The 21,713-nt window shown below is 40.6% G+C and overlaps 1 protein-coding gene across 4 annotated transcripts in view; it reads left to right on the top strand.

Annotated features, from left to right (window-relative positions):
• Positions 1-21,713, top strand: part of mpp7 (membrane palmitoylated protein 7) — a 157,164-nt gene that overhangs the window by 29,872 nt on the left and 105,579 nt on the right. For all 4 annotated transcript variants that reach the window (XM_023949912.1, XM_023949914.1, XM_023949915.1 and 1 more), the window contains exons 2-3: positions 3,268-3,437; positions 21,004-21,122. In XM_023949912.1, coding sequence (XP_023805680.1) covers positions 3,401-3,437; positions 21,004-21,122 — 156 coding nt within the window. In that variant the 5' untranslated portion in view covers positions 3,268-3,400. The remainder of the gene's footprint in view (positions 1-3,267; positions 3,438-21,003; positions 21,123-21,713) is intronic.

Here is a 21,713-nt window from a genome sequence, read left to right on the forward strand (position 1 = left end):
TCTTAGTTGTAACCAGAGCAGGTGCGATGAAGCAGTTCTGGACGTGTGTCAGCTGTACGATTGAAACAATCAGTGTCATTCATGGTGGCCCAGTAAAAGTCCCGTGCCAGTAACTGACCTTCCTGTCACTTGCTGCTGGAAGAGTCTGTGGAGGCTGAGGCGGTGCTGAAAGTAGACCTCTGCCGTGTCCAGCTCCAGACGGAGATAACAGGAATGGTAAACCATTCAGGGAACGTTGTGAATGCATTACAGCACGATATGTTTATCTCTTCTCGTCTTTCCCTGATGAGGATCTAGTTGCTTTTTGGCCGAACGGTTTGGGTCGCTGATTCTTTTGGAGTCCAGTGTATAATTGGAAAATCTGTGCAGACATTTAAACAGTTGATTGGCTCTTGGAAGGATTTGTTTTCCAACTCTTGAACTCCGGTAGCCTTTGTGTCTTTTAAACAGCTGAGATAGAATGAGTCTACAAGGCATGTCGCGATTCTCAGTTGAAAACAGTATGTTACATCATTAAACTGAATGGTGGAGAAAGTGAATCCTTGCATCCCTAGAATCCTCTCATTCGGCTGTATATTGGTACTTTCCCACATTCTCTTATTTGCCCACCCCAAAAAAAGGGCCTTACATAGTTTGATCTGCTGTTTCAGGAGCCATCAGACCCTGAAGTATTCATTTCTAACCACTTGGTGGCAGCAAGATAATATGTTATCGGCTTTAAGAGAGGCAGCGTGTGGAAAACATCAGGGAAGTCCAGCACATTTTATCCATAAACCACATGAAAAGTGTTGCTTTACTTCCCCAATGACCATCTGATATTGTGTGATTTGTCCAGGCAGGCTCAGAGCATTGTCAAAATCTTTCTTAAAGTCTGTCTCTTATGAGCTGTTTGGGCCTTGTTAAAAGTCCCAGGTGTTCCTGGCACAGCAACATGCCCCTTCGCCTTTAGAAAGTTCCCCACAAGGAAAACCGTATGCTTCCTAAGATTGTGGTCATTCCCTTTTAGAAGATCTGGTGATATTACAGCGTAGCATACCTCACGACCGTCCATGCCCTCTGTCCCTTGTCTTTCCTTATGTCTGTCTTTCCAATCACAAAGTTTATGACAAAACCGTGCAGAGCCCGCTCAGTGAAACACTGAACTGATTTAACATGGGTCAGTACTCTTGGCGTGAACTCAGCGGTTGTTAGGTCTAGTCCCTTGTTCAAATCGGCCTGTTGGAGAGATTTTGCGGTCGTGGCTTGAGGCGCCACTGCCCCTTTCTGTTGGACCTCTTAACCTTTCTCGTTGACATGTACGAAACGTTATCTTTGTTGTGATCGGGTTTTGCATTTGCACGTTACAGCCAGGCTGAGAATTCCGGTCCTACTAATCAATGCTGGCACACAGAGTGGGATCTGAATCCGTCCCCCAGATCTTTCCTTGGAAAATCGATTCTCATTTAAGTGCTGTTTGATGGATGCACCATACTTTGGACATCTCAATCCAGAGGAAAAAATATTTCTGTTCTGATTTGCCCTCAGCTATTTGCATTTCCAGCATCTGCTGAACCTTACTGATGAGGTACCTTTTCCAAAAGGCCCCACCTGGGGTCTGCTCCGTTCTGAGGTGATTTCATATCGCAGCATGTCTGACAGGCGTGGTATCATTCTGGCTTTCGGGCTGCTATGTTGCCTGGGATTAAATCTCTGCATGTGTTTGTACACATTCTGGGCAAAGACCCAGGAAACTTCTGTCCAGAGGTCGCTGTGGGGGCTGATTGGGAAATTTCTTACAGAGAAATACATTTGTAAAGAGTTTTCACAGGTCCACATACTTGACAAGAAGTCAGGTTTTTTAATCCTGTTGTAGACATTTTCCAACCATGGGTTCACCCAGTGGATGAGTGGAACGGATACAGGTGTTTTTCACCGTTTTTCTCTTGGTTAAGTGGTTCTGGTTCAGTAAAGACACTTAAAAAGCACCACCCTGGCTGTGTGAGACAAATTATTCTAGTGAAATGACAAAAACCACTCCTCACAATAGAACCCAATTGTTTTCCATTCCTCTTTCCAGCTGAGGCCTGCACAAGTTCATAGAACAAACCAAACTCAAAGACAGCGATGGCAGACGTGGCCTTCCAGGTTACTTTGAAGCACATCGGAACTTGCTTGCTTTTATTAGTTTTGTTTTTTGTTAGTATGAAATGAAATGCATGGGGGGTTCTGCTTAGATTAGATTAGTGCTTTTTTGTGCATGAATTCTAGGTCCATTTCAGGGATCTGATAACGTTTGTGTGTTTTTCTGTTTTTGTTATCCGGGACTTCCTAAATTTCTCACTGATGGTTATAGTTGTTAAAATATTGTTTTTCCATAACTTAAGACCTACAATTGCAACTACAATAAAATGTGCAATAAGAAACAAACACAAAGTAGTTTTTTTTAACACACTAATCCATTATTTCATAAATCTAAAGTATATATATATTTTTTAGTAGATTATTGTACAAAATACAACATCAGTAAAAACGCATTGCCATGCAATATCCAAAAACCTTTTTCACAAAAAGGGGGGTTCTTGTTATCTGAGGAGATGTAGCAACTTTAAACAGCAAATGGTCAAAAGACTCTGAAATGGTGTTGGGACTCAGCTGTGACAATGCAGAGACATGCATTATGGGATATGGGTAAGAATAGTTTATCCATTAGGAAGACCATTGGCATTTGTGATATTGTACGTATGGTTTGAATATGTTTTTGTAATGTATTAACTGTTAGTATTATAATTGTTGTTGTTGTGGATGAGTAGCAGACATTGGAGGATGGTAGTGATGTCAAATCCATTAGTTTCATAGATGAAGAAGCCACCAGCAATATAGAATATTAACTTATACAATGTGTAAGGGGTGGAAATAAATAGTTTTGTTTCTCCCAATCAGTTGTCAAGCTGTTTTTTTGTGTATATATGTGTATAGGTGTATCTAGATGTGTGTGTACATGAATGGACTGTGCGTTTCTTTCGCATTTGCTTGTTTGTTACTTTATGCTTTATACATGCTGAAAATAAATTAAAGCAAAGAAAAGTGTTTGTAGATGTTTTGTGAAAAATTGACAGAAAATGTGTTTTTCACATTCCTTGGCTCTTTGACCAAAAAAAAAAAGAAGCATTTTCTACGATGTTAGATTTTGAATCCATAGCTACGGATACGTCTGTCATAACACACATGCACAATGTATAGCCATGCTGTTACTTGACAGGTAGGCTCTAAAGTCTTGTTCTCTTGCAGGACTCCATGGCATAAGGCCCATTCTCAGATTCTGCCAGTTCCTGGGGATTTCTGTTAAGGAGCTCACCCCCTCTGACGCAGCGCTGCCATTTTCCACCGCCAGAAGGGAACCAGGAAGCAGTCGGCGAGAGTCATGCCTGCACTGGCCACCGGGGCCGGCCATGAGCCAGGTACGAGCCTCGTGGCGGAGAACTCTGAAAGTGTTCTCCACTAACAGGTCCTCCAAAAAAAAAAAAAAAAAGACAAGTAATTTGCTTCTGTTCTTTTGTTTATGTCTGTCATCAGTAGAAAAACTCTAAACCAGACTTAATGACCTTAAATGACCTCTACGGAAAAATGAATACATTTGTATTTACTTTAAGCGCATGCTGGTGGTGCGCTCAACACTGCTGCCTTAATTTAATTTTAAAGTAGAAAGGAATTACTCTTTAGATGCCCCAGGCTGCTTTTTCTCAACTAGAATGGAGCCACTAATCAAGATTTGTAAAATAAACCACAGACAAATCTCCTGTCTTGTGCCCAGCAAAACGAAGAGTGTTCCACTGCAAATTTACAGTTTAACAACAAAAACAAAGAGATTATGTTCAGCTTCGCTCAGCGTCACACTCCAGTTTTGTCTTTTGTTTGTCACTCCTCACTTCTGTGGAGTGTGTGTTTGGGGTGTCATATCGAGGAACGTTTCCAGCTTGTCATCACTGCTGCAGCCGCCAGGGCGGCCTCGCCTCCTCCCCCCTCCGTGGGGCTTTCGCACACGCATCCAGAAGACTTGGGCACAAAATCGCTAAAGGACAAAGGGAGGGGGAGCCGTTATGTCCGTCTCTGATGGAAAAAGAGCGTGTGCGTTAGTGCATGCAGACTTTTAACAGAGTCACCGAAGCCCCCGTCGTTGTGGAAATTTGTGCCGGCAAAGTAGAAAGCCAGACGGTCAATTACGATCGCAGTCATTTTGGGCAATTACCGGCAAGGCCTCAGATTTCCAAATAAAACACGTAAAGACTCCTCCAGCCCATCTCCTCCGCTTCCCCCTTGATGATCCTATGGAGCTGTGTGTGCAGGTGAATCATGACAGCAGGTCACTGATCTCCAGGTGAAGTCACAAATGCTTGCGGCTGGCCTGGAGCTGTAAGTGCCTGGCACAGGAATGAGGTTTGTACAGAATACTGAGCAGTGTTAGCATGGATGGAAAGTTTCCTGGATATTGACACAATTGATAATTGTCAAGTGCATTTCAAAATGCTGGTAAAAGAAACATTAAGACAAGTAAAATGTAAAATAAATAAATAAACGGAATAGTTTCTGAATGAATGAAACCACATTCTCTAGTCAAGCTCTTGCTGTAATAAAAAGTTGTTTGTAGTTGCAGCTGGAAAATAACTAGCTGCCAGTGTAATTTCATTTCTTCATTTTAATGTAGCAATATAGTTTAAATGCTGGCAAAAACGAAGGGATTAAATAAGTGAGAAGACTTCAAAAGTTTTTTTCTAGGAACAAAGAGCACAACAGTCCCTCATGCATTTCGCAGAACTTGCACAAACCTTTTTGTAGTATAACATTTTTTAGGAAGACCTTTCATTTGCTGCTTCCCATTTCTCAACCTGCTGAATTCTCATCACAGGGCCACACAGAGACAGACAACCACACGCTCACATTCATACCCAATGGATAAGTTAAGAGTCACAGATTTACCAAGGAAGAATGTTTTTGGACTGTGGAAGGAAGCTGCAGTGCCCTGAGAAAACACACATATGCACCAGGAGAACATGCAAACTCCTATGCAAACGTTAGCTGTCTTCTTGCCTGTAACCGCCTTGCAGCATGCCTCCACTGCACCAAACCAGCAAGTAAAAAGTGTTGAGCCTGACATAAATACAGATGTTCAAAATTGGTCAGTGAAATATAAAGTTTGAATAAGTGAACTATCCTGACAAGGACTGCAAAGCTATGGACTTCCATAATTTCTGCCTCTATTTGCTTTGCTTTGCCCCGCCCTCATAATTTCTGACCAATGAGTGAAGAGATCTTTAGTCACATGGTTTTGTTTACAAGCTTTAGTCCGGAACAGGAAAGACCTCTTGACTGCAGTCTGAATACACACTAAATGCAAGGTTCAGTCCTCGATCCGCTTGTGCTGATTTTCCATCTGTTTGCATGCCCTCCCACTAGCTTACAGCCCCTTACACCCACAACTTAACATTAGCGGTGCAACAAAAAATGGCGAGCATTATCGAAGCTGTCCAGCCGTACAGTTTTGATCCAGATTCCAGCTCAGACGAGGAAAACAAAGACTTACATGGATCTATTGGCCTACATGTGGCCAGAACGAGGCCTACTAGCCTACAACCACCTCAGTGGCCCTGTAGTTGGAGTGTCTGCCCTGTAACTGGTAGGTCGTGGGTTTAAACCAGGCCGAGTCAAACCTAAGACTTTAAAAATGGAACCCAATGCCTCCCTGCTTGACTCTCAGCATTAAGGGGTTGGATTGGGGGGGTTAAGCCCGAGCGCGGCTGTGTCTGCAGCTCACCGCTCCCCCAGGGGATGGGTCAAATGCGGAGAACAAATTTCCCACTATCTGTCACACACCTAGGTGTGTGACAGATAGTGGGACTTTAACTTTAACATCAGAATGGAGCGGAGCAGGAAGCCTGTGGCCTGCTGATTATTGTTTCTACAACAACTACTATAAGCTTTTTCAAACTGCATTTTTTTTGTTTTGCTCCTGAGTCATCACTATTTGAATAAACTCAAATGTAATTTTAAGAGAAAAATGTTACAAGTTTTCCCAAAGGTTCTGCACAAAAATAAGCATCAAACCAAGGTTATGCATGTACAGTGATGGACATACAACACTAAACGATTTGAAATCAAAACCTACAATAATGAATTAAATATAAATGAAGATATGAGAATACATTTCTGCATGATATATTTAATAAACAACCAGAGCTCTACCTATGACAGGCTAAAAGCTTGAAAGGTTAAATTTGTTCAGAGGCTAGAATTAAAAACCTTAACTTTTACCAACACATCTACTGTACTGTACATGTATTTGTCTAAACTATAACAGTTTTGATTAACTTTATTCATCTAACAATTAAATGATTTAATAATTTGATTAATACGACCTTAAAATAAAAAAATAATGAAGAATATAAAGTATTATATAATCTAACACCTATAGAGGCAAAACCCGTAAAACTGCTTCAATGTCTTTTTTCAACAGAAAAAGGGAAAAATAGAAAAATACACAAAACTGGGTTAATTCTGTGTCAATATAAGTACAAATTTAAGGAAATGATAGCACAAATGATTTAGTCAATATTATCAAAAGATAAATTTGATTGTGTTGAAAAAGAGTTGTTTAAAAATTTGGACAAAAGTCTTGAAGTAATGATGATGATGACCCAAATTGGTGTCTGCTGGTCTGACATGTAGCTGTATAAGGTCACGCTCAACAGGTTTTCGTGGCCTCAGTAGTACTAAATGCATAGGTACAATTTAAAGACTTTAATTATAAAGGCAACCAAACCTAACACCATCCAAACACTGCAACAGTTTGCCACCATTTTTTATATTTTATTTGTTTTGTTTTTTAAATTTTGAACTAGTGTTGAGCTGCAGCTGCACATATATATGCACATGCACACACACATGCACACACTCGTAATTTACACTCATAATATTGAGTTACAGAATCTGGTTAAGAATGACACGCACCATCATTGCAGCAAAGTCATTATCTTTAATTATCTTTAACAGTGCTTTCAATTCCTTGTAAAAGCGAGTGTTGCGGGTACGCACACAAACAGTTCCTCCCACCACATGTGGTGGTTCTGCCACACACTTTGAGATGATGAAGTGCTCTTCTCAGGCTTCTAGCAAAATAGAGAAAGGGTTTGCATTAATGCTATTGTTCCGTTCAGAGAGTCTTTTGTTTCACAAATGACTTTTAATTCAACCATAGCTATATTGATTTACCTCAAACTGGATTACAGAGATGGCAGTCCTAGAAAAGCTTTGTTTCTTTAGTATCTGTGCCCAGATTTTCTGTAGTTGTTCAACTGCATTTTGGATTTTTTCAACAGCCCATTGTTGTTGGAGTCGAGACTCAAATAGTTATCTTCGACTTTTGTTTTTTAACCCTAGCAACAGACTTAAATGCACACTACTGTACGGCATAGTCACAAATTCCTTTTATGCGGACAAAAAATGTACAGGGCACTCGGGCGGGCCGCCCGAAATAGTTAGGTGATGGACCGTTTGTTGAGCCTGTAGAGCGTGAATGTTCATGCACATTAATTTTTATGGGCATGCTACGAGTAGCAAGTCGTAGCGAACATTTATACAACATGCAATGGTAAAGTAAGTGAGATGCAGGCGTACCACACAAATGTTAAAATGTTAATTGTCCTATTTGAGGACCATAGTAATTCAAACAATTGCAATCATAACTGTGTCTGATGTGCAATCTTGCTCAATAATTTTTTTAATTTTTTTTTTTTTAATGTATCTATTTTACTTGTCCTGTCCAACACCTGGGCAAACGGATGAGAGCTGAAGGCCTCTTGTGTTGGACATATTGTACTTTAACAACAGGGGTTATTAATCTTCAGATTAACCAGAGGTATGTCTGAATAAACCCCTTTTGTAATCGAGGCCAAATTTTATTAATTTTAATCATATTTGAAAATCGTATGTGTTGGACCGGACGGAAAAGGAAAGGAGGGAAGAAGAGAGAGGGACGTTAGAGAGAGGGGGGGTAGGAGGTTGATTATAGAAGGGGGGGGGGGGGGGGGGGGAAAACCATGAAGCAGCATAAAGCAACAAGTTTCTGGATGGTTATAATCATTACGATAAGGTTCAGATGTAATACAAGTCATAAGGGCGGGGCCTGTCCACACACACACTCAAATGTTATAAACATACCTGTTGGCTACAAAAACGTTCACATGTCAACATGTGTGTGTGTTTGTGAGGGCGTGTGTGTGTGTTTATGTTGGAGTGTATATTTTGAGGAGTAGAGGGTGTGTGCACCAGTTAAAATTGGCGGGTATAGGCACTGAGGGGACATCTCCTGATTACTCACAGTGATGTCCCATCACCCTCCCCACCAAGGGGCCCTAAATGTCTACAGTGCAGTTAAAATTGGTGGGTAGGGCGCTAAAAGGACATCTGCTGCTTGCTGGCATGTCCAAGCACCCCCCCCCCCCACTAGGCCTGCACAATATACCGCAAATTTATCGCTATCGCAAGATCAGGCTGTGCAATATGCATATCGCAAAGGACAGCAAAAATTGCAATAAATGGTTGCCTTAAATGTGCTAAAACAATCTTATAGCAGCTTGAATAATTTAACGTATGAAATAAATCCCTTTATGCATTTGACCAATCGGATAAACTCTTTAACGTTGTTGATCAATCAGATGGAGCCCTTTTATGTTAGATGTTCCCCTCCTATGTCGACGAGGGTCATTCGGAGTATAATTCTTAAACCGCTGCAATGAAATGGAAATTATGTTTTTGGTTGTTTTGCTATTTTTTTATATACCGCAAATTATATCGTTATCGCAATATTAATCACTCATATCGCAAGTTTTCCTCATAGAGTGCAGCCCTACCAAGGGCCCTACATGTCTAAGGTGCAAATAAAACCGAGAGGGGGGGGCATTCCATACGGCAACCATGGGAGGGGGACCACTGCCAACTAGCTCCTCCCCCCAAGGTGCGTCGCAGGCTGAACCCCCCCCCCCTCCCCCCCCCCCCCGCTCTCAGTACTTAATCTGTCAACTGGTGGTAGAATACAGCTGACAAATCTAACCTGACCTCCATGCTTTTCCTTTAGAAGACTTTTCCAACTTCTTCTGAATGCAGCACATTAAGCTAACACTTCTTTTAAAGAATTGAATGCATTTATTTATACACAAGTGAAGTTCAGCCATAACACTCTGAAAATAAAAAGAAATTCAAAAGTATTTCATTTCTGCAAACACCTCACAATCTGACAGTTGGGAGTCTCCTCGACAGACAATAAGCCAGACTCAAAAAAAGAAAAAAACATTCAGCTATGATTAACCTGAACACACTTTCTCCCTCCTTTGCATCAAAGCTATGCCTCATGCCAGACAGCTGTTGTTTGGTCCTTTCTCCTCCACTGCAAATGTGATGGACTACGTTTGTGAGCTCAGGATGGGTCAGATAACTGTTACGCCTCTGCTCTGTTTGGCTCAGCTCGTCTCAGTTTATTCTGTCTCCCACTTAAGAATATCCAGACAGGCCAACCCATCCCACTCCACTGTCTGCTCTGCACAATTTATCTCTCTCTGTTGGACTTCATCAGTTCCAAAGATAACTTTTTTTTCACACTCGTTTGAATATTTAAAGGCTTCCAAATTTTCACTGCAGGAATAGACTGATCTCTTTGTGTCCAAGAAACCTGTGAACATAGTCAGGAAAATATTGAGGTTTTTTCAGTTTTAAAGTTGATTTTTTTTTTTGTTGAGCTCTCTTATTATTACATTTTTTTTGTGTTTTCAATTTGTAACTAGTTTGTTTAGAAATAATTGATCCTCCTCAGCATCTTCGGGTTGAACCGAATGGGAACTTGTTGCCACAGATTTCTCAAATGTTTCTCGGTTAAAATCTTTGCTCACTAAAAAGAACAGCATCTGGTTTACGCCATTCGGAGGTCAGCGAGTCTCCTGGAGTGAGAGTGGGTGTTTTCTCCTTGTAGCCCCATTTCCTCCAAACGTCTTGAGTTATGTGATTGTCATCTTGTGGTTGTTGGGTGCAGTCGTGGGGGAAAGGTAGAGTTGGTGAATGTCAGCAGTCGCAAGCTGGAGAAATCACAACAGAAACTTTTTCCTTAGAGAATTGCAGATGACAGGGGACTGGTGTGGTTTTGCCTAATTTCAAAGGTACGTATTAAATGAGTTTTGGGGTCTTTCTATTAAAAAAAAACATATTTATTGTAGTTCTTCCCTGGCTAAATTGAGCTGATGCTGTTCTCAAATGGGAATGTGTGTAATTAGATGTAATTGTAGATCCCAATTAGTGACAGTATTTCAAATAAAAAACAAAACAAAACTTTTATACTGAGTACATCCCGATAGATTTTTGCCTGTTCAGGCCCATGGAGGGATGTAGAAAGTAGCGGGCGCATCTTAAGGGGATCATAGGTGTGTCTTGCAGTTCTCTTGAGGCTCATCGTTGATGAAAAGGAAACAAACAATTGTTGTGTGTGTGTGAGGTAAATGTATCGTGAAGTAATCATAAGGCTAATGTAAGTTCCATGTGCTGATGATGCACAGGTGCCTTTATGCCACACTCTAGTTGTTAGTAAGGGGTAAGTATGGGCCTCTTTGACCGTGTGGAAATGCTACATGCACAGGCTGTGCACGTGATAGGCAAGTGTTCGTAAGACGTTTGTAAGATACTCGTAAAACGTTCCTAAGATGCTCGTAAGTCGCCCACACATACTATGGTCTGATTTTTTTTTTTTTTTAATTTCCTAACTTCTAACACTCAGGGTGCGTGAAAGGAGAACAAACTTAACATGAACTGAACTTACAGGCTCTTTGGGGGTGGGGGTTAAAAAATAAAAAAGAAGAAAAATTTGTACAACACTCCTGCATCTCACTAACTTCACCCTTACTTAGCCTCACGTCAGGGCTGCCCAACCCGGATCCTTGAGATCTACCACACTGCCTGTTTTCCAGATCTCCCTGCACTACTTTCTGCTGATTAGCGGCTTCGGATGTTTCCCTGTTCTTATTGACTAAACTTAGCTGATCCAGGTGCAGGGAGAGCTGCAAAAAAGCCAGGGTGGTAGATCTCAAGGACCAGGATTGGCAGCCCTGCCTTACACGTTGTTTAATTGTCTACTATGACCTATCTCTCACAGTATAAAATTGTCCATGAACATTTTTGCTTTATGGGGTCACCAAGCAGTTTACGACCCCTCTATTTTGTGCAAGGCCACTTGCATGCCCTGTACAAGTTTGCCCATTGCCGCAGTTGCAGCTAATCATCTAATCATCTTCATCTAAAAACGTTCCCTCCAAACTCTGCCAGTTTTATGGGTTTTATAGGTGTTTGCGAGACTGGGTTTGTTTTAGGGGCCCAGATCCAAGATCAGAAATGTTGACGAAAAAGGTCACCAAGAATCCACTGGTCAGTTTCAGGAAAATGATTGAAATGATTAATGACTGGTGGTTTGAGGATGGACAGTAAGACACGTTTATTTACATTGTCATGGTCAATCATAATGTGTGTGGATGTTTTCCTGAGACTGGAGGGGATAATGTAGGAAAACATGGCACGCTCTGAGAAAAATAACTGTCATCCTGTACAAGCATAGAAGTATAAATCTATAGATTTATACCAAAACAATCTGATTTATTATGGTAAACTTGCGGTAAACTCTTGGACTGACCTTATCGAGATTATTCCTGTAGACTTCCTATCCAGCAATGTTGATCCTAATTGTTGCTGCCAAGAAAAAGAAACTGAGAATTGTTTCAAGAAAGGGGGAGCTTTTACAGCTCTCTTTAGGAAGTTTATTACAACAGCCAAAAAATGTTTTATGCAGTTGATGAATATCATTTTTGCAAAGATAAAAGAAACTATTGTTTTTTTGTTTCCTATTTAGTGTAAGAATCACTCCATAGTTCTTGATTTGCCATTTTGGTAAATTTTGCTGATTAACACAGCAACTGTTATTTATTGACCTTGTTAACTTAGTTTGATTCATTGAAAAAGACCCTCATTTGTGTTTTTAATTGTCCTGTTGGGCCTGCAGCCAAGTTTTATGATCACTGAGAAGAAATCCTTCATGTGCCTTTACAGTCGCTGCATGTCGACCGTTAAACCGTACTCTCCTCCGCTCTGATGGAGGAAGAACTTCTAAAGACCTCTTTGCCCTTTTATTAACCCCATTAAAGTTAACAGTGTTTTTCCAAGCTTTACCTGCATGTTCTATCAAGGTTTACAGCCCCCCACACAGCATTTAAAGGTGATGGTGGTTCAGCCTTGCACAGCTGCAAGAGGAGGTGGCTGGCCTTGTATGAAACGCTACACATGGAAATCTTTCAATGGGACAACGCTTTTCACAGACCCGCTAATAACTTGCTGCGGTGCGCTTGTTTGGGCGGCGGGATAGATGAATGACTTCAGTCATCTTTTTTCTCTGTCTGGAAGCCCCTTGTTGTGGACTTTGATGGTTGTATGATGATTTGGGCAAAATGAGATGCAGAAACACTTATGTTGAAGGGATCTAACTTATTGCTGGATGTTTAAGGCAGATGTTGAATCTAAAAACCCTAAAGTGACACTAGTGTTATGATGAGAATGTTAGCATATTTTTTTATTCTTTCTGTTAGAAGGGGGAAAAAAAATTCCATCCTGAGCTCACAAATCCTAAGCATCTGTTCTTTTGTCATTTTCAGCACACGAGAGACATTAGGAACAGTTAAAGGCTGAGTTCATCTGGGGTGGGGTGGTGGTGGTGGTGGTGGTGGTGAGGAGTGTGTATGGAGGATCTTTTGAGAGCCTCCAGCCATTTGTCCTGGTTGATAGCCAATAGCCAGCATGGTGCTGCAATGATACAGCACTGATTTGCATTTGTTGCCACTGGAAAAGCTCCCTGTTTCCACATACATTAAAAGAAAATTTCCACATTTTACTATTAAAAAAGAAAGTAAAAATGCAGCATTAGGAATCCAAGGTAAAAAAAAGAAAAGAAGAAAATAAATCAAGTGCAACTAAAGGAGTGAAGAATGAGGACTTGCACAATAGAGCACACAGTCAATAAATGGGTTATTTTCTCATTTTTGTCACATATACGGCATGCCAAACTGTAAGGTGTGTTCAGTGAGACAACAGTCGGAGATAAATCCATCAGTCAGTCAAACTTTACATTCACAGTAATTCCAGAACTTCTTCGTTGCACGCTACACGCTACACTTTAACCACGTTAGCATATTCACAATGCTAGGCTTCTAAATGTGCCTTAAAGTGGGGAAAATATGGTAAAAGGCAAAAAGTTCAAACTGTTTCTGAGTTTTAATGGCATCTTCAGCTACTAAGATTGATAACTACAAAAACTGCATCATGTACTTCTTTTTTACAAAAATAAAACGGCAACATCTTTGCTAATCCATCTTCAACTACGATCATTTCAAGAAGCCATTTTAGTTTGCTTTCATCAGTTTCTCACATTGCAGTAACATCGTGTATATTATAGTTCTGGAGCGTTTTTTTCAAGCACACTTCTCATTCCAAAAACTGTATTCTTTTTCACCTAAATGTTAGGTTTAATTATTGGAAACAATCAAGTTCTGAATTATGGTAATTCTACTTATGTCTGTGAAAAAGTTGATAGGAGTTTTGAGGTTTGTTCAAAAGCTAAAATTTGAATTTGAGTTTTACCTTTTAGTCACAGTAGGTTTACTCCTGGCTCATATACTCTCTCCTCCTATAGCCTTTTTTCTTATTTTGCGGTTATGGATTTAGAAATTGTAGTTTGACAAGCTTTTGTATGCATTTATATACTCCTGTGTATGGCTCTTTACAGTAAATGATGGGTTTTCGTTCCTGAAGCTGTTATTTACATTTTTACAGAGATATTTCTCTCTGTAAAATGTCAACATCTGTTTTTTTTTTAATGATCTCCACAAAATGCAAATCATAAAAATACAATTGAAAGTAACTGACCAAGCTTTTATCCAAAGCAACTTGCTGTCAAGCTCATTACAAAAGTCCCTATTTTCCTTTTCCATCCGGTCCAACACAAAAGATTTTCAAATATGATTAAAATTAATAAAGTTTGGCCTCATATTAAAAAAGGGGTTTATTCAGACATACCTCTGGTTTGTCAGAAGATTCATAACCCCTGTTGTTCAAGTAAAATATGTCCAACACAAGAGGCCCTCAGCTCTCATCTGTTTGCCCAGCTTTTGGACAGGACAAGAACAATAAATAAATACATTAAAAAAAAAGTAAAAAATAATAATTTAGAAGCTCATTACAAAAGTTGCCCTTCCTAAAGACACAATTAGTGGAGATTTAAACCCCTGATCAACAAGTTACCAAACGATGCTTACATGGCATGTCTGCACGTCCCACTATGTAACAAACATCTGGATAGACTTGGCTACGTCTGAATGTTTGATTAATGCAGACTCCAAATGTCTGTGAGACAAGAGGATCTTTTTGTGTTAACTGATGAACATTAGAGCCAACAGATACATCGAACCCTTGCTGAAGTTGAGTTCAAGCATCCATAAAAAAACTTTAATGGCAGAAAATCAGACAAAAAAGGGACTTTGATTTGACACCAGCATTTTCCTGACTCACTCATTATCCTAGCCCACATTTTTTTAAGCTGAATGTCATTTGAGTTTTATTATACAAAACTGTTCACACAACCAGTTTATTGTGTTGTGTTTGACCACAAGCAGAGCTGCAGCGATTCTTTATATGTTCTCTCTTCTGTGAAAGATAGCTGAAAATCATTAAATGTTTGGCTAACATAAGATATTTCCAAAACCTTTTTTCTACGTTTTTTAGTTCATGACAGGGAAGACCACATTTATTTTAATGAGCATTTAAATCCCCATTAAAATAAATGGGTTAAATTTGTCCCTATATTCTCTCTGCTTTCATTCGTATTTCATTCACCAATCGTAGAGACATAAGTAAATGTTTTTTTATTAAGTACTTTTACCCACAATAAAATCACAAATACCTCACAACAGTAAAAGGGGAGCATAAGATCACACAGAAGACAGAAGCAGGAAATTAGAACAATGATCATGTTAATAGGACAAACACAAATTAAGATATTCACAGTAAAAGACAGTCTTGACTAGTCCTTTTCAAACACTCAACAGAGTTGATTTGTCATAAGGACAAAGGGAGGAAATCCAGTTTTATGGATAGTTAGAAGTTTTTGGTTTGCAGGCCTCATAGGTCAAGACAAACCATAAGGGGTTAAAAGGTCAACAATGGATGTGGGAGTTTGACCGTGTAAAAAAAAAAGCTATCATAAACTGATTAGTTTAGCCAGTTCTGGCATGGGTCAAACACAAATCTGATGAGCATCTAGGATTTAAAGCATCATTTCACAATAATTTAGTTTAAGCACTGACATTCAAAGTTCAACCTGTTGTGGTGAAGCAGCCAATAAAAAAAAACAGGCCGTTGTTGGCTGAACCGTACTCACTGAAGTCATTTTTCCATGCTAAGGAGCTGCTCACTTTTTCTTCCAATCTGAAAGGATGGAATTTTTCAGTGAGTGTGACTTTGAAACATCAGTGAACATGATATTGAAGTGGTTTTGGTCTTTGGAGCTGGTAATCGGCGGCTTGTGGGCTTGAATGGAGCACAAACCCCTGCTGTGAGGTTCCAGATCCAGTCACTTGAATAGCTTTTTCTTCCACGGTCGTACCCCTGCCATACCCAAAGTAAAATGGTTTTTGGAGTAAGTGCATGATGTGTTAAAAAGATTATATGGTCCAATTAGCTAATCTGTCTTGTATTACCATATCATTTTGTTCCTGGTAGGTGCAGCTGTACTACGCCTCTCCTCCTTGTGGAGAACTGGTGGGCTGATGACGTTTCTGTCCTGCCCTGTGCTGGCTGTCAATAAGAGGCCCTAAACACTTCTCCTTTTGTTTGGCACCTCGCTCTGGTCAAATCTATCTTTCCACCCACTGTCTGTCTAGGGTTTCTCCCTTTGGATTAAAGTATGTGTGCAGGAACCATCATCTGTGTGATTGTTATTTCTTCCTGTTGCAGTAAACCATCGCTCCCTCTCATCTTCATCCTCACTGTCATCAATCTTCCTCTGTCTGCGTGCACACTTTAATCAGGTGTTATTTATGCTCATGCATATGTCAGATGTTGTGTTTCAACTGCGTTTACCATGTTTGAGGGTTATTTTTTTTTTCTGGCTCCCTCGACTTGAGAATAAAATAGTAAATCAAACCTCGAATGGGTTCGTTTGTGTTGTCTTCAGCTGACTCTTCTCGCTAACATGTCTGCCAGTATTCCTCGGCTGAAAACTGCTCCCGTAGCGTTCTCTCCTCAGCCCTCCAGTGAACCCGAGATAAATGAGGGTGGTCAATTAATCATTCGGCACCTGGTAGAAAGTGCGCGAGGAGGAAATGGAGTCAGAACCCACCGTTCATTTCCTGCATGTTCATGTTCACCAGACGCACATACAGCTTTCTCAGTGTTTGTTCATCACTTATAAGATTAAAGTGGGTTCTGCTTCATTCAAACCAGACAGTCCAACATGTAAAATTACAGGCAGACTGATGATTTGATCCTCCTGTTATAGAGTTACAGTTTGATGGAAAGAGTCATAATTTTCTCATATTTGTAGATTTGTCCTAGCAATTTCCTTGTTTTGCTTAGCCCTTGAAAAATCTTTGAGGTTGCTGACCTATGTGACTAGCAATTTGAATCATATCGTATATAATGCCTTTCAGCGTCTGTCTTTTTACTGTGTTTTACATGAAGGAGATCTGTGATTTTTCTTGACCGCTGCGGGTGTGGGCGTGAGAGGGGAAGTGCCGCTTGGCAGTTAAAGTGCTCTCTTCCTGCGTACGGGTCGCCCCGGAGGCCCTGGCCTCTCGGATTTCTCTGAAGATTGTTTGGGCTGTGCTGCGCGGCATAATGCTGGACTTTGGCAGCTTTGGGCTGGTCCAGTGCTAGCCACAACCGAACCAAGTGGTCCACTGCTAGATGCTGTCAGGTTCACTAGCCACAGCCGCCATACAAGTGGGTCCAGAATAGTCTTGCCAAAACAAATTGCATGAAGCCAGATCGGTCCAGTAAAAAAAAGTTAGTTGTTCCACCCTTTAGTGGTAAAATGCTGGTCTACATTCACTTTGTTTCCATCCATTCTTTTGTCGTCTTTTTATTGTCTTACTGACCTTGCAGCTGTTAAAGTTAACTCTGATCATTTTTTGATCTATTTTCAAAGCATTCCCAGTGGTTTCTTTAATTATGATTATGCCTAAATCAAAAAACCTGTTTAGCTATGTAGCCATGCAGAGTCAGATTCCAGCTCAGACGAGGGAAACAAAGACGCACATGGAGCTTTTAGTCTTTAACTGGATGCATCAGAATAGAGCGGAGCGGGGAGCCTGTGGGCCACTGGCTGTAGCACCTGCTGCAGGCTTTTCCCCACTGCACTTTGTCATCGGCTCTTCATTCAGAAATAATTAGAAATGAAATTTTAGGATTCATTTTCTGTCATCATCATCAGAAAATGCTTCAAGAAGATGTTAAAAACACCCAAAAAAGGATTTTCATTAGAGTGATTCTTTAATACACTCGTATGCATGATCTATGTGCAAATGGGGGAACTGGTAACTCCTCTGTGTTTGCACTTTAGGATGCTCATGATGATCTGACCTTCAGTAGTTCTTTGTCTGACTCTTTTCTGACCCTGAATGTTCTCAGATTTGATTTCTGTTTTGGCGATTCCTACTTTAGCTCTGGGTTTCTTCTTGAATTTGGCTTTCTTCCTGGTCACAGAGTTCAGCTCGACACAGTGACCTGATGAGGCGAGAATTGCAACAGCTTGTCTTTTATCTTCGTCTCCCTTGAAGTTGTTGTTTCCAATCAGTTAATGAATCTGTTTCCCATATGTTACCACTGGCACACATCTCTCAGACTGTGAACGCTCTCTCAGTGTTGACAAGGAGGCGCCCTTGTCCAGAGAGATAATGAGCTGAGTGCGGACACGCAGAGAAAGTTTGCACCTTGGGAGAAAAAAATGTTTTCTGACCTTCTTTCTTCCTCCCCTCATTCCCGCCTACCAGCATCTCATCACTGCCAACACGTAACGACATAACCATATTCCTTCCCCCACTCTTTCTGCACTTCCTGCACCCATCACCTCATCTCATGTCTCTTTAAATCCCTTTTTTTAAACAGATTATGTGAGATGTTCTGATGGGGGCTCCAAAATGTAAATGACCAAAGACGGAGGGGCAACTTTGTGGTTGTGAGGACCTCAGAACAAGGCTTTAGATCTCGTACCAGAGATCACGCCCTCGAGTAAAACCACAGGGTTCACAACTTTGGGACTGCTGCAAACGCGTTGCACGTTAAAGCTCTCTTGTTCGTAGTGTATTTCACTCCTCTGCTGTAAGCCGACCCTTCGGAGCAGCGAGGAGGTGCTAACGCCGCACAGACTGTTGGATGCTGGAGACGACAAGATGGTTATCTTTGAGATAACCAGAGAGCATAGTTGCTTTTAAGAAAAGGCTCAAGACACAACTTTTTAAGCTGACTTATAGCTAATTTTACTACTTTTATTATTTTATTTATTTTGTATTTATTGATTTATTGTAATCTTGTTTGAGGAATTTACACGAGATAATTAATCATTTACTATAATATTTCCTTATTTCAATGTTTATTGCTTTTATCAGAATGTTTACTTTTTAATTTTTAATTTAAATTTTTATTTCCGGTGTTTCCTCAGTTGGGTCCTCTCCCTCTGGGTCGGCTGCAGCTCTAGATGGGAACCCGCATCGCCGCTTAGCTGTGGTGAGGCTGGTCCCTGCCTGAGATGCAGCTATTCACAGGGAGGGAGGTCCCAACTATTACTAGCATTTCCAATAACCAACATTTTGTTTTCGTGCTTAACCTATATCCTATTGTCTATCCCCATCAGTTGGGGCAGTGCTTCTCAAAAGCGATGCCGGGGGGGGGCAGTAGAAGCGGTTTTAGGCACAGGTAATACGGGCAATTGTCCGGGGCGCAAATTTAACGGGTGGCAGTGGGGACAGCGGCTCAGTGCTTGGAAAAAAATTAGAGGGGGGCTCGAAACATTTTCTTTTTCCTAGGGGGGGGTTGGCAAAAAATAATTGAGAAGCACTGAGTTAGGGGGTGGGAGGTTACAAAAGGGGTGGGGGGTTGTGTGTAATTTTCATGCTCGTTTTTATATTATTTATTTTGTTTTAATGTAATGCACTTTGTGTTATGTTTTTATAGGAAAAGTGCTATATAAATAACGTTTGTTTTGATTTTGTGATATGAGCCGATCCGACAAGTTCCAACCAGGAAAGCAGTGGACCCTTCAGTCAACCATTGATTCCGTCAACTGTTTTTTAGCCAGTTTAGTATTTTTTTTTTCCTCTTTACTCCATGCACTGATTAAAGACACCCTCATGGAGGTAGCCAAGCCACTCAAGTTATTTTGACGTTCCAATGGCTGGGCCATGGCTTTGGGGTTTCTTTAAAAGATCTGTCTTAATTCAGACGGTTTCAAGTACAGGGGGTTTGAGTTTGGGAGGCTTTTTTGATGCGGTCTTTGGTGCACACAGCTCAGCTTGAGTGCCTGACCTTTGTTGTACCTCCTAGTTTAATAGATCTTAGGCGTGTGGAGGACCAGAGCTGAGCAGAAAGACAAGTATCTGCTACTACTCCATCAGTTACACTCCAGGATTCTGTTGTGTTTGGAAGTGGACCCATAGACTTGCTGGTTTTGCGCTCTCTCCGCAGAGTGCTTCACCTCCCTGCAGCTTAATCTTGAAACCATCAGTTTCCCCAGTCTGGTTTTCTTTAAACTGATTTTTGAAGTATTTGTTCTTTGAAATAAGCTGGTTTAGTAAACCGTGAAAGGTTTCTGCGTATTTTTTGCTCCTGGCGGGCTCCTTAAGCCTCAGTGCCACCGCTTTTGTTCCGACTCTAGAAAAGTAAAGGTCTGCTGTGCTTTTGTGCTTAAGACGTCAGCTACTGGACATCTGAGCCTGTTCACCCTCTTTTCCCCCAAATTGAGCCTGTTTATGTCAAGTTTTTTTTTTGATGACTTTAAATGGACAGCATGTAATCTTTTAAAGAGACCTTTAGTGGAACTCTGTCCCCCCTTGCCATAGCTGAGAGTACTCTGTTTACATGCTCTACTACTATCTTACAGACCCTTACCCCCCCAACCTAACATTTCTGGTGCAATGAAATTGGCGAGCAACATTGGAGCTATAGTTTTATAGTACAGTTTTGAACCAGATACCAGCTCGTAAGGGGAAAATGAAGACAAACATGGATTTACTTCCCTGCAAATGGATATATTTGAATGGAGCAGGGAGCTTGTGGCACGCCAAATGTTTTTTTTTTTTTTAATTGTTCTTCTATGTCTATGCCATTTTTTCCTCTGCTCCCAAATCTCAACAACTTGAATAAAGACATAGTCAGAAATGCAATTTTGAGCTTAATTTTCTTTATAAATGTCCTCGATCATCAGAAAAATGCCACATGACCATGCTGGAAACACCAAAGATGTGCTTTTCTGTTTACATGGAGAAAAAAAAGGATGTAGATCTCCTAAAGAAAGTGTTCCAACTTCAATGGAGGAAAACTGAAATTTTAACCTTTCAGATGACTTTATGAATGGAACTTGTAGTTTTCACTTATTGTTCCTCAAAAACAGGAAAAGCTGGAACAAAAGCAGGAAGCAAAGGCTGAAGGAAATGCTCTGTGCTTTATGTTTCCCTGTTTTAAGTGTTTTCAGATTTGGATAATCATTCAGTTGCATCAGTTTATTTATTTCGTATCGGCAGCCTGTCTAAGGGAATGTTTTAACGCATATGTCTTTCATGTTTGCTCTTTTTAAATTTGCAACTAATCCCAGCCTGTCGGCCCTTTTGTGTTGTGTGGTGCATAGAGATTCTATGTTTTTGTCTCAGTGAGTTTTTTTTTTTCCCCTCTTCCCCTCATCCTCAGGTCTGTATGAGCTGCTGGCGGCATTGCCTTCCCAGCTTCAGCCTCACGCCAGCTGCCCTGAAGATAACACCTTCCTTCAGAATATGTTTGGGGAGAAAGGCCTCCACTCGCTTGTTAAGGTAAAAAGAACTTCTTTTTTTTTTTTTTTACCCTCACAGCCCTCCAACCTCGACAGTTAATGGATGATCTTTTGTAAATGTTTGTTGGTGCATGTGTGAATGGGATGCAGCCGTACATGGACATTTTAGGATCTTCTTACATCTCTGTCAAACGGGTTTACATTTTACCAGCTTTAGTGAAAATAAAATTCTGAATCTTTGTTTTTGTTGTCTAAAACATATGTGTATATCTTAAGTAGTTTCCGCCTTCTATTTTCTTGTCTTGTTTTCATCACAAACTTGGATCTCATCACAATTTGTATGTTTTGTGTTGCTCTTTCTGCAGCAGGCGCTGCTTTGTTTTCTTATTGAACTTGAAACCTGCATATCATGAAGTTGGGATGAGTGAACAGATTTCTCTGTCTACTCTCGTCTTCATTAGGGATTTGCGTAATCCTCAGGAAATCTCCTTCTTCATCTTGTACTCAAAAGAAGATGATTTCAGTTTTTAAAATGCAAGTCGTTTATAGGATTTGGACAACCCCAATTTAAAAAAAAAAAAAAAAACGGGACTGTGTTGGAGGCCAAAAGTAATTCCTACAAGAACTTGTA

The sequence above is a fragment of the Oryzias latipes genome, chromosome 20, assembly GCF_002234675.1.
Source record: "Oryzias latipes chromosome 20, ASM223467v1".
Lineage (NCBI taxonomy): Eukaryota > Metazoa > Chordata > Actinopteri > Beloniformes > Adrianichthyidae > Oryzias > Oryzias latipes.